Genomic DNA, 11,413 nt, shown 5'->3' with positions numbered 1-11,413 from the left:
TGCTGGAGGCGCGAGCTGGGGTGTGGAAAGGGTTCGGGAAGGGGCTTCTGGGCGTCAGACAAGGGACGGGAGGGGGAAGGGCTTTGTCTGTGGCCTTCCACGCATAAGTATTTTGGCATTCTGGATTCTACTCTGAGCCTCAGCCGTGGTCTCGGCTGTCAGTTCACCGTCCCGCGTGCCTCGCGCACAGCAAAGTGGCAGGGGTCGGGAAGGTGTGCTAGAAACGATGTGACTTCCAATCCCTCGGGACCTTACAATCTAAAATTAGACTGGGTCACATTTTATTGGGGGAGAATTCGGGGAAAATGTCCGTGGAGGAAGCAGCAAATGGACAGGTGTTGAATTGGGGGAGAAGGAAGAGTCAGTTAGAATGGGGATTCCGAGTAGAGAAGACCTGCCTGAGCAGAATTATACAACAGAGATTATTAGGCGCTAAGCAATGAAAGATAGGTAGGCCCTGTGTTGTGAAGGGTTTTGAGTACCAGGCAGAGGAGTTTTTACCTAATTCAGGGATCTGTTCACAACAAGCCATTGGATTGAAGCAGACTGTGTAAAGAAAGATCTGGATCCCTGTGTAGCAATTTGGTACGCCAAAGCCAGAGGTAGAGGCCCATTAAGATGACGTTTTAAGAACTAAAATTAATTTTAAAGAGACAGTTTAGTCGTGAGGTAATAAAGGGCTAACTAAACAGGACATTAGGAATTGAGCATGTAAAGGAGAGGATATTTGAAGGGTATTACTCATGGTGGTAAGGCATGGGGTTACTGACAGGTCAGTGGAAGAGAGTAGCTTCATCCTCTGTTAACTCTGGGCAGTGGGCCCCTTTCCATCTCAGCTAGTCCCAGGGACCACAAAAATTCTGCCCATTATCCTGATGAGAAGATGGTTACATTGTTCTCTCATGTTTAAGGAATCTTTAGACCTCGTCCTCTGGCAGGAAATTGAACTATGAACAGGATAATGAAGGGCAAAATGGGAAGAGGGCCCTGAAGTCTCAGCCCTTGCATTCCAGCAGGACCTCCATCCCACAAAGGGAGGATATGGAAACACAGAACTGACCTGTCCTTCCTGCACCTGGCCTCTGTGGGAAGAAGGGATGAGGGTGACGAGGAATTGCAGAGTCCTTTCTAAACTAATCTGCTTTGTCCCATCTCCACTGCTCTCCACCCCCAGGTTTGAAAATGCGTCAGAGCCTGTAAGGTTCAGTGTTTCCCTCTCAAGATGCCCCTTTCAGACTTTATTCTGGCCCTGAAGGACAATCCCTACTTTGGGGCTGGATTTGGGCTTGTGGGTGTGGGCACAGCCCTGGCCCTGGCCCGGAAGGGTGCCCAGCTGGGCTTGGTGGCATTCCGGCGCCATTACATGATCACACTGGAAGTCCCTGCTCGAGACCGAAGCTATGCCTGGTTGCTTAGCTGGCTCACCCGCCACAGTACCCGTACTCAGCATCTCAGTGTTGAAACTTCATACCTTCAGCATGAGAGTGGGCGCATCTCCACTAAGTTTGAATTTGTCCCCAGCCCTGGAAACCACTTTATCTGGTAAGGTTGGGAGCCAGGGAGGGCTCTAAGAGTAGAAAGGAGAATGAGGGGAGCTGGATTTGACCCCCCATTCATTCACCTCATTGTGACCATTTTTATTCAGGTACCAAGGGAAATGGATCCGAGTGGAACGAAGCCGAGAGATGCAGATGATAGACCTGCAGACAGGGACTCCTTGGGAATCTGTCACCTTCACAGCTCTGGGCACTGACCGAAAGGTTTTCTTCAACATCCTGGAGGAAGGTGTGGGATAGCACGGGCTGCCTTTATGGCGAGGGGGGCGGGGGGGCAAGTTGCAAGAATAGGGGCATATGACGTCAGAGGAAGAGAAGCTTGGAGAGGAGGATCTTAGCCCATGAGACCAGAGGGAAGCTGTTTTGGCACAGGTCTGCCTAATAGCATGGCAAAGACGAATTACTGGCTTTGTCTTATTTCCCCCTCTTAGCTCGAGAGCTAGCCTTGCAGCAGGAGGAAGGGAAGACGGTGATGTACACAGCCATGGGCTCTGAATGGCGCCCTTTTGGCTATCCACGCCGACGGCGGCCACTGAGTTCTGTGGTTCTAGAACAGGGTCTGGCTAACCGAATTGTCCGAGACATCCGGGAATTCATCGATAACCCCAAGTGGTACACTGACAGAGGTGAGAAGCTGCTGGGGTCTTGGCCAGGCTGTTTTTGATGTGGTGCTATAGTAAGGGAAAACAGGCTGGTCTCTGTGGTCATATGGGATGAATATGAAGCTCTAGCTTAATTCCCAGATGAAAGTTGGCCCCTAGGGTTAATTTCTTCCAGTACTGAGGTCATCAGGCCACTAGGGGGCAGGGCTGGTAATGAATGTGGACATTTGAAGTAGAGTACTTGAATTCATTTTAGGTCCTGATCATCTTGGCTGTATTCCTAGGCATTCCCTACAGACGTGGCTACCTGCTTTATGGGCCCCCTGGTTGTGGAAAAAGCAGTTTTATGTGAGTAGGGTCACATTTTCTCTTAATCCTTAAACTGGAGAAAAACTGAGCTGTGGGGTTGGAAAGGGAATTAAATGTGGAGACCCGGGAACATGATACACGTAGGACATGAGATGCCTTAAGATGGGGTGATAGAAGGGTTAGGTCTCTGAGACCCCACCTGTTATGGGGAGGACAAGTATTTGGGCCCAAGGACTGATTCCGGGTTGCCTGCCTGCTGTCATCCTGTCCTCCATAGCACAGCCCTGGCTGGGGAACTGGAGCACAGCATCTGCCTGCTGAGTCTCACGGACTCCAGCCTCTCCGATGACCGGCTCAACCACCTGCTGAGCGTGGCCCCGCAGCAGAGCCTGGTGCTCCTGGAAGATGTGGATGCAGCCTTTCTTAGCCGGGACCTAGCTGCAGAGAGTAAGTGAGGGGAGCTGAGGAAATGGGGAGCATTTCTAAGTGACGGTAAATGAGGTACAGGAGTGAGGAGCAGTGGAAGAAAGTGGAAATCCAGAGGGCTGATGGAGGACGCCTGAGTTGGCAACGAGAGTTCACAAGAGTCACTGATAAGTAGGGGAACGTGGTGGGGAGTAAAAGGTTTAAGTAGGGTTATGATCATCCACGTCTCTTTATCTCTGCCTTCCTCTAGACCCAGTCAAGTACCAAGGTCTAGGTCGTCTCACCTTCAGTGGACTGCTCAATGCCTTGGATGGTGTGGCTTCCACTGAGGCACGCATTGTGTTCATGACCACCAACCATGTTGACAGGTAAGAAGGGATGAGGCAATCTGAGACTGTGAGGCAGGACTCCCTGCCCCCTCGGTGCCTTGGGAGATCAGGAGGTTCAGAGAAACCATCATTTTAGGGGGTAGCAGTGGTACTTGTGCCTGTGATCCTGCTTTTGCTGCTCTTAGGCTGGACCCTGCACTGATCCGCCCTGGACGAGTAGACATGAAGGAGTACGTGGGCTACTGCTCACACTGGCAGCTGACTCAGATGTTCCAGAGGTTCTATCCAGGGCAAGCACCTTCCCTGGCCGAGGCCTTTGCAGAACGCGTCCTTCAAGTTACAACTCAGATCAGTCCTGCCCAGGTCCAGGGCTACTTCATGCTGTATAAAAATGACCCTGCAGGGGCAGTTCATAATGCTGAGTCTCTGAGGACGTGACAGGCTGGCCATGCTCAGCTCTTCTCTAGCTCAATAAACACCTGCCACACCGCTCTGGTCTCTGACCCCCTTCCTACCTCCCTGTATTGGTACTTGAATAAAAAGCAAGGACCTTCAGGCATCCAGCATACACAAGTGTTGGGGCATAAGCTAGGGCAAAGCAGAAAGAAAAGATACTATGGCAATCAGGGAAGTAGAGTCTTCCATTTAAAAGGCATTCAATTAAAAAGAATGCATATGCATAAAAATGTGTGTGTGTGTGTACATAGTATATATATGTTATGTTCCCATATATTCTGCTTAAATGCTGGCTGGCCTCTACTAGTTTTCCTGAAACTCACACTAGCAGAGACGTCAGACCTGCCTTTACTCAGACCCTGATCTCTTGGGAAAACAGACTTTAGAGCAAAGTTAGGGCTATTCTGCCACACTCCAGTCTTGCCAGGAAGTCAGAAAAAGCCATACTGCACAAGCTAGGCGCTACTAAACAAAGAAGCCAAACAAGGCCAGATCTCTTTATTGCCCCCTGCCGCCCCAAATCCCTGTCCCCCCACAGTACTGCTAGGAACCATCCTCAGACTCCAGGCTCAGGGGCTCCCTTCGAGTACCAGGACGATAGGCTCCCCGACCCCGAGGCAGGCGGGGGTAGGAAGAGCCCGGAGTCCGACCCTTGGAGCGCTCCCAGCGAGCACAGTCCCGAGTCCTGCGGGGTGGGGGACCCTGCCAAGTGCCAGGCCCCTTCTCTTGGGGAGGACCTTCAACCCCTTGGCTACAGGGTTCTGGCTTTAGGTCCATGGGCTCCTTGAGGGGCCCCTCGGGAGGTGGCAGTTCCTGGGTGTCATTGGTACCTTTGTGGGCATTGCACTCCCCTCCCTTTAGGTGCCTCCGTTCAGGCTGTCTCCAGGGGCCTCGACCGGCCCGGGGAGGATCTAGCATAGTTTTCGGGGTCTCGCCCAACCTTTGCTGATTTGGCCCAGCCCCTGGAATCTTCTCACACGTGTGCTGGGAGGCCATAGGCAGAGGAGCTGATAGGTCGGGTTGGGCAGTTGATGAGGTGGACAGTTCTGTGTCAAGGGCACTGGGTGGGTGGGATCCTCTGGAGGCATCTACAGCTGACTCTGGTTCCAAAGGGGCAGGAGGCTAGAAAGAAGTGAGCAGATACAGTGAGGGAGACGCAGTTCCCCAAAGCAGGGAACTGCAGGCCCCTTGCTCACTACTGGAGCTGACCACCATCAGCCTCAAGGGTAGAAGAGAGCTCACCCTCAGGGCCACTGTGGCAGACGCGTGCTGGTGGGAAGGTAGGTGGCATTAAGTGAGGACTGAGAAAGCCTTTCCTCACCTGCTGGAGGCTGATGAAGTACCGATTACGCTCAGCCTCAAGGTCGATGATACCCCCCCGCTCCTGCTGCCTTTGGTAGAGCCGCTTGCGCTCTTCTTGCTGGCGCAAGCTCTCTGCGTTAGGCTGGTACAGCTCCTAGAGGGAAGCGAGCAGAATGACAAGGAGGAAAAAATAAACAGTAGAAGGCAGACTTGAACCTCTGCTCTTTCAGGATTGCCTCAGGAAATCTGCACAAGGTTCCTTTTTTCTCTGAGAGACAGAGGATGCAAGCGAGAGGGACAGAGGCAGAGAGGATCCCAAGCAGGCTCCACACTCAATGCAGTGCCCTGATTAAGGGCTCAATCCCATGACCCTGGGACCATGACCTGAGCTGAAATCAGGAGCCAGGTGCTCAACCGGCTGAGCCACAGGCACCCCCTGTACAAGGTTCTTGGGCTTGTCGCTCAGATGGGGCTCCCAAAGTCTTGGCCTAGTGGGGGCTACGGCTCTGCAGAGAGGTCCCAGGCTGGTCAAGCCCAATTCCCAAGATCCCATTCGAAGCGGACAAGATGCCATCCTTCCCTCCTTGGAGAATGCCATTATTTCTGGCTCAGATGAGAAGGGGGTTCCCTTACCATGGGCTGTTGAGGTTCGGGGGCTGCTTTCAGTGAGGCAAGATCATACACGAGGGGCTCTCTGCACACCGGACACTGCACACCGACTGCCTTCTAAAAACAGAGGAGCAATCAGAGCCCTGCTTCACAGCCCATGGTGCTCGCCAGCTGCCTAACCCAGTCAGCCAGCCTAATCCACACGGGGCTGGGACGAAGGGCAGAGGTACACCGTTCAGTAGTGAAGGATAGGACAGGAGTCGTCTCCCTAGATGGAGATGTGGGAACTCTCTGAAACTACAGCAGTACATAGATATGTTTAAAAGAATGCCCTTTTTTTCTGGACAGAGGTGAGCTTTCATTAACCTCAAAGGTATCTGTGACCCTAAAAAGGTGAAGAGCCCCTGGAGTGGAGAGACAGAAAGGGTGTGACGCAGGGGGTCAGGTGGGAGCAGGGGCTGGGGAGCTGACCTGCTTGGTTGCGGCATGCTGTCGTTCCTGCTCCTGTCCTTGCGCCTGGAGCTCATGCTCCATGTGCTGGATATACCGAGCAAGGCAGTGGCAGTGGAAGTAGTGGTAACAGGGGGTTTTGGTAAAGGCCTCCTTCTCCTGAAGGCAGGACAGACATCCAGCATGACATCAGAGCTCTCATGAGCCCTCCACTGCCCGTCCCAAGCAGACCCCAGGTCCCAAGAGAGAAACCCACCTGGAAACCGTACAGGCAGATGACACACTGGCCATGGGGGATGTTGTTATCTGTGAGAATTTCCTTCCCTTTCTGAAAGGAGAGAAGACACTGTTCAAACAGGGAGGCAGGGGCAAGAACTGTGAACAAAGCCTGTCTATTATTCCCAGGAGTGACTGGAGGGACTGTCTCCTATCAAGTCAATGTTACTTTGTGTTCATGAGTTTCTGTCTTGGTGAGGAAGGGAGGATTCACCAAGGGAGGAATCAATCCTCCGTGGCCCCGCCCATCCTCCAGAATCTACCCAGCTGCAAAATCCAATTTCATTATTTTTCCACTCATTAAATCACTTTTAATGTGTCTCGGGGATGAAAGTAATACACCTTCAGAGAACAAAATGTTCAATTAAAACGTATCTTCTGGGAGGTGTTCCTAGGTTAAACCCCTCTGAGTATCACTCCCACCCAAAAGTCTGTTCTGGAGTCAGCCTTCAGAAAGAAAGTCAAAGCATGGACAACCCAAACAGAGAACTCAGGCATCAAGTTAGGCAATGAACTAACACATCTGCACTGCTGTCTGAATAGCTAATACTCTGGAATTCTGCAAAGTTCAAAGTGGCATTGTGGAGGCTGGGCTCAGGAGCACTACAATGGTCTAAGCCCACTCTCTGACTCTGGGCCGCCCACCTTCATTCTCTTCTAAACATTTTTTCTCAAAACTCGAAGTTAAGGAAAACAAGACTGTACTTATTGTGTGTTTTTAATCTCAAGCAACAGAAATTATCTGTGTATGTGAACGTGTAGCTCTATGTGTTCGCTGTGTGTTGTTAATTTCATCGGGGTAGAAACTCTGAACCATGATTTTCTCAGTCAGTTCCAAGGGCAGGTGAGCCTTCAAATGTTCATTTGTGGCTAGATCCTCTAAGCAAGGCCCCTATCTCTTGCTACTTTCAGCCACCAATGCCAAGAGAATGCACTGAAATGGAATAAAAAAATCCAAGTTAAAGAGAAAAAGTAATTTTCAAGATACTGGCATAGGCAACTTGGGGAAGCTACAGAACTGTCTTTTTTTTGGGGGGGGGGTTATTCTCAGAAACAGAAGAAAACCTTATTTTTCTGGATTTAGGCCTTACCTAAACAAGGACTAAATTAATGACTCCAGACATATTTAAGATTCTAGGCCCATTACCTCCCTTGAGAGAAACTGCTCTAGCAGTTTCCCAAGCCAGGACACCTCTTACCTCGATGAGTTCATAGAGCATGGCAGTACCCAGCCCAGCATTGGCCACATGGCTCAGTGCCTGCGAAATCCTAAAAAGGGCAAAGCAAACATTAGGCCTGCCCCCTCCCCTCACCAGACTGAGCTGTATCTCCTTTTCCCTCCTCTGAACTGTCCAACTTACTTGTGGATCTGTTCATCTGAGAGTCCTCGGGGGTTACGGATAGAGATCTGTGGCACCTCATTGGGGTACTAGTGGGAGAGAATAACAAGTTACTGCTAAAGCACTCCACCTCAGGGCCTCTCCCCTTCCTCTCTTTGCTACCATAAAGTAGGGGCCTCACCTGTGCTGGGACCTGAAGCACCAGAGTGAAGCAGACATACTGTGAATCCTGATCTTCTGCCGTGGCAGGGTGCAGGGTAATGTAGATTTCCCATGGTGAAGATCTGCAAATGGATAAGTGGGGACCTGGGATGTGACTAGGCAGGAGTTTGAGGACTGGGGAAAATGGAGGTGAGACAGTAAAGTGGGTGGAGGAAGTGAGCACTGGGCTCTTTCTTTTGGAGATTAAAGGAATAGTCTTTGTCTCCAGGAGAGCAACATTTTCTCTGGATCAAGGCTCACGGATTCTCCACGGAATCCTCTCATTACTAAGGGGACTCCTGCCCACCTCTAGTTGAATACGTACCTTCCATTTCCTTTAACCACCTGTAGTTCATCCAGATAGATAGACTCTAACACCTCGACTTCAGAGGGAAGTACCCTAGAGAGACAGGGGGAGATTGACTCACCATTACAGCTCTCCCTGTTAAAGCCTGCTAAAGCCAATGAAGGCTGGCTTTGTAGAAAACTGGCACTCTACCTGAGTGCATTCTCTTGCTAACCTCCATAAAAATTGGGGAAATATGTTTTAAGCTGTCAAGTGGCCAGGAAGGAAGCATGGAAGTTATTCTGTCAACAGTTGAGGAAATGGATTCCCAGGAAGGTGAAATAACTAGCTCAAATATCAAAGTTTAACAGAGGCAGAACTAGAACCAGAGCCAGGTTCCCTGACCTCCTTTTTAAGTTCCATCGCACTGTTGATTGGCCATCTATCTGACCCAGAAATATCACGTCCATTGATTACCAACACCGCTCCTGGATTTCCCTACACCACTGTTCACATGGGTCCCAGTGTCTACACATACTGCCAGTATCGGTCACCCTAAGCCTATTCAAAAAGAGATACCAAGAAAAAGAGATAAAGGCCATGATACAAAAGAGCCACCAACTTTGGAGTAACAGGTACCAGTCACTTACCAGTTACATGATCTAAGTAATTATCTCTGTAAGCTTGAGTCAACCTACCATATATAATACCACCTACTCTCTAGGGTTAAAGAATAAAAGGTTATTTATGTAAAGTACCTAATAATATCTTGGCCACAGTAGCTAGCCTATGTCCTCTTTTCTCCTATTGGTATATAACTTTCTCCCTTAAAAGGAAAGAAGGAAGGATGTAGTTAATATTCAGTGTATTCATGACCCTTGTTGTTTGGCTGATCTAGATCAACCTGTTTAGGTCAGGATCTGGTGGTCAAATGTAAATGAGAGGACATACATATTTAATCCTAGAAACAGCAGTTGTAATGCCATTGAAGATGAGTGGCTGGGTTGAGTCCGTAGCTCTACCCAGGCAATGCATGTAAAAATGCATTCTTGGTTTCCTTTCTATAGTTATTGTTCCCTCTTCATCAAGAGCAGGTCTGCCCTAGCATGACCTATATATTACTGGCTCTCAAACTTTCTTTTTAAGTCTTAGAGGCCTCAAAATATAAAATAGGTAACAGTGGAGTACTTTGGTTGACATGAGTGTGGGAGTCTCAGAGCATCACAAGCCAGCTGCTACCCTTTCCATGGCTCAAAGTGTCTCCTCCAAATCTTAAAGTTCCCCTGAAGAGGGTTGAAAAACCATGAGCCTAGATGGTCTCAATAAAGGCCAACACAGGCTGGGCTCCCTGAACCAATGAAACACTGACATGTAACCTCCATTAAGAGGCCCTTCAATACTTCACCCCACCATAGCTGTGACTTGCCCTGGATGTGAGGGATGGGATGGGATGGTGGTAAGGAGGTGGCCAAAAAAAGGGCGGGGGAGATTATAAGAGTGCTAGTCCTAAAAACATAAGATTTGGAGTCAGATAACTTGGATTCCTAGTCATAACTATGTACCTTTTTAGCAAATCGATTTGCCTCTTCAGGCCTCATCTAGTCCCACTAGATGCCCCATCTAGTGCCCACACCTCAGTTATTAATGAAAAGAAGGCTTTTATATAGGTTACAAATCCATCGTGATCCTCTCAACTATTCTGAGGTAGATGCCACACCCACTTTTTTACATCTGAGTACACTGACTCACAGAAGCTAGGTGGCCTGGTTAGCATCACCCAGCTAATAAAATGTGGAGTGAACCCACATTTATCTTATTTCCAAATCCCGGAGTCCTTCCAGGTTTTGGTCTCTTGTTGAGAACGTTTGAGAGAGAGAAGGACTAGGAGAGCATTTTGTGAGGTGTAAAGCTTTATTCAGACAATAGTCCTCATTAGTGCTAGCGGGGAGGGAGAAGGTCGAGGAAAGCCTCGGCGGAACTAGGCTGATCCAAGGGGAAAGAGGGACGTGAGCTGGAGGACATCATTCTGGGAAGTAAAAAGCGGCGGGGAGGGGGGGGGGGTGTGTGCTGATAAACAGGCATCCTCCGGGACCCTGGGCAAATCCACTTCAGGGGAGAAGAGGGGATCGAGCCAGACAAGGCGCAGCCCGAGCTGGCCTGGGCGGCGCAGATCCTGTCTCCTCTCCATCAGATCAGCGCCTCTCCACCCTCCCGCTCCCCAGTGCAGAAGCTCTCTGAGACATGTCAGCGTCTCTGCCATCCCTTATCCCTCGCTCCGCCCCACGCGCCCGCCATACGGACCGTCCGCGGCCACTGCCAGTCCCCCGGACCGGATCCAGGCGGCCAGCCAAAGCCCATGCCCCCAAAGTTACCAGTCCTCCTCCCCGGCAGCTGCCGACGCAGACGCCGCCATGTCTTCTCCGGCCCACAGCCGGAACCGGAAATACTCTCGGGGAAGTCGGAGGCGGCAGGTTAAGGGAGGGAACGAGGGAGGGTGGCTACGGGCCGTTTCTAGGCAACCATAGACTCCAGGTCCTTAGTGGGTCCTGATGGCCAAGAGAGGGATCGGAAGTGCCCTAGAAAGTGCCTGTGGGTGGTCCGACGACTCTCCAATACTTCTGAACGCCTTTGTCCTCTGAACCTCTCTGACCAGTTCCAGCGAGCACATGTGGTAACAATGGGAGTCTAAAGAGAAAGGCAGCGGGGGTGGAGAAGAATTATAAGTCAGGCAAAATCCACAGGCAGCCTGAAGGGGCGGGGCTGAAGGCCAGGGCCTGCATCCCTCGGCCTGAGGAGCTTGAAGCTCCTAGGCTGGGGGTGAGAGTGGGGCTCCGGTCTGCGAAGCGCGCGGGCAGGTGGCACTGGCGGGGGTATTGAGGAGGTTGGCGGTGGCAGGAACCTGGGGAGACTGGAAGGGGCGGGGTCGGTAGGCGAGGCTGGATGGAAGGGGCGGGGTCGGGTGGGCGAGGCGGGACGGAGGGGGCGGGGCCGAGGGGAGAAGCTGGATTGAAGAAGAGGGGGAGCGGTCGAGTGGGCGGAGCTGCGTGGAGAGGGGCGTGGGGCACGGGTATCGGTGGGAACGAGGTTGGGTTGGGGGCCAGGAGGAGGTTGAAAAGGAGGGAGAACAAGAGGCTCTCTGTTTGCTCCCAAGATCTCATCTTTCCATCCACTCCACCCTACCATGTTTTTGAGGCCTGGATTATTATGAAAAAGGAAAAGGCAAGGTGGCTAACATAAACCTTTCTTTTATGCCCAACCCAGGCCTCCTAGA

General features: G+C 51.0%; 2 protein-coding genes across 3 annotated transcripts; one reads left to right on the top strand and one right to left on the bottom strand.

Moving 5' to 3' along the window:
- The first annotated feature begins 207 nt into the window (after positions 1-207).
- On the top strand, positions 208-3,870 carry LOC124515383 (mitochondrial chaperone BCS1). The gene is made up of 7 exons (XM_047084231.1): positions 208-1,542; positions 1,646-1,785; positions 1,988-2,182; positions 2,443-2,506; positions 2,745-2,914; positions 3,144-3,261; positions 3,408-3,870. The coding sequence occupies exons 1-7, from the start codon at positions 1,223-1,225 to the stop codon at positions 3,658-3,660; spliced, it is 1,260 nt and encodes a 419-aa protein (XP_046940187.1). The 5' UTR covers positions 208-1,222; the 3' UTR covers positions 3,661-3,870.
- Positions 3,871-4,149: 279 nt separating this feature from the next.
- RNF25 (ring finger protein 25) lies at positions 4,150-10,579 on the bottom strand. 2 transcript variants are annotated; one of them, XM_047085190.1, is made up of 10 exons: positions 10,515-10,579; positions 8,182-8,256; positions 7,837-7,939; positions 7,677-7,744; positions 7,515-7,584; positions 6,296-6,367; positions 6,061-6,198; positions 5,614-5,706; positions 5,000-5,134; positions 4,150-4,800 (listed from the first exon to the last, which is right to left on the bottom strand). In XM_047085190.1, exons 1-10 carry the CDS (start codon positions 10,553-10,555, stop codon positions 4,222-4,224), a joined length of 1,374 nt encoding a protein of 457 aa, XP_046941146.1. In that variant the 5' UTR covers positions 10,556-10,579; the 3' UTR covers positions 4,150-4,221. The 2 variants fall into 2 exon arrangements, with proteins under 2 accessions (XP_046941146.1, XP_046941147.1); XM_047085191.1 differs by having other exon boundaries at positions 5,614-5,703.
- Positions 10,580-11,413: the final 834 nt, after the last annotated feature.

Source organism: Lynx rufus, unplaced genomic scaffold (genome assembly GCF_022079265.1).
Source record: "Lynx rufus isolate CCGP_SWC_20201006 ecotype Redwood Valley unplaced genomic scaffold, mLynRuf1.p SCAF_2, whole genome shotgun sequence".
Classification (NCBI taxonomy): domain Eukaryota; kingdom Metazoa; phylum Chordata; class Mammalia; order Carnivora; family Felidae; genus Lynx; species Lynx rufus.
The sequence above is the reverse complement of the archived record's forward strand: the minus strand, read 5'-3'. Positions and strand labels throughout refer to the sequence as shown.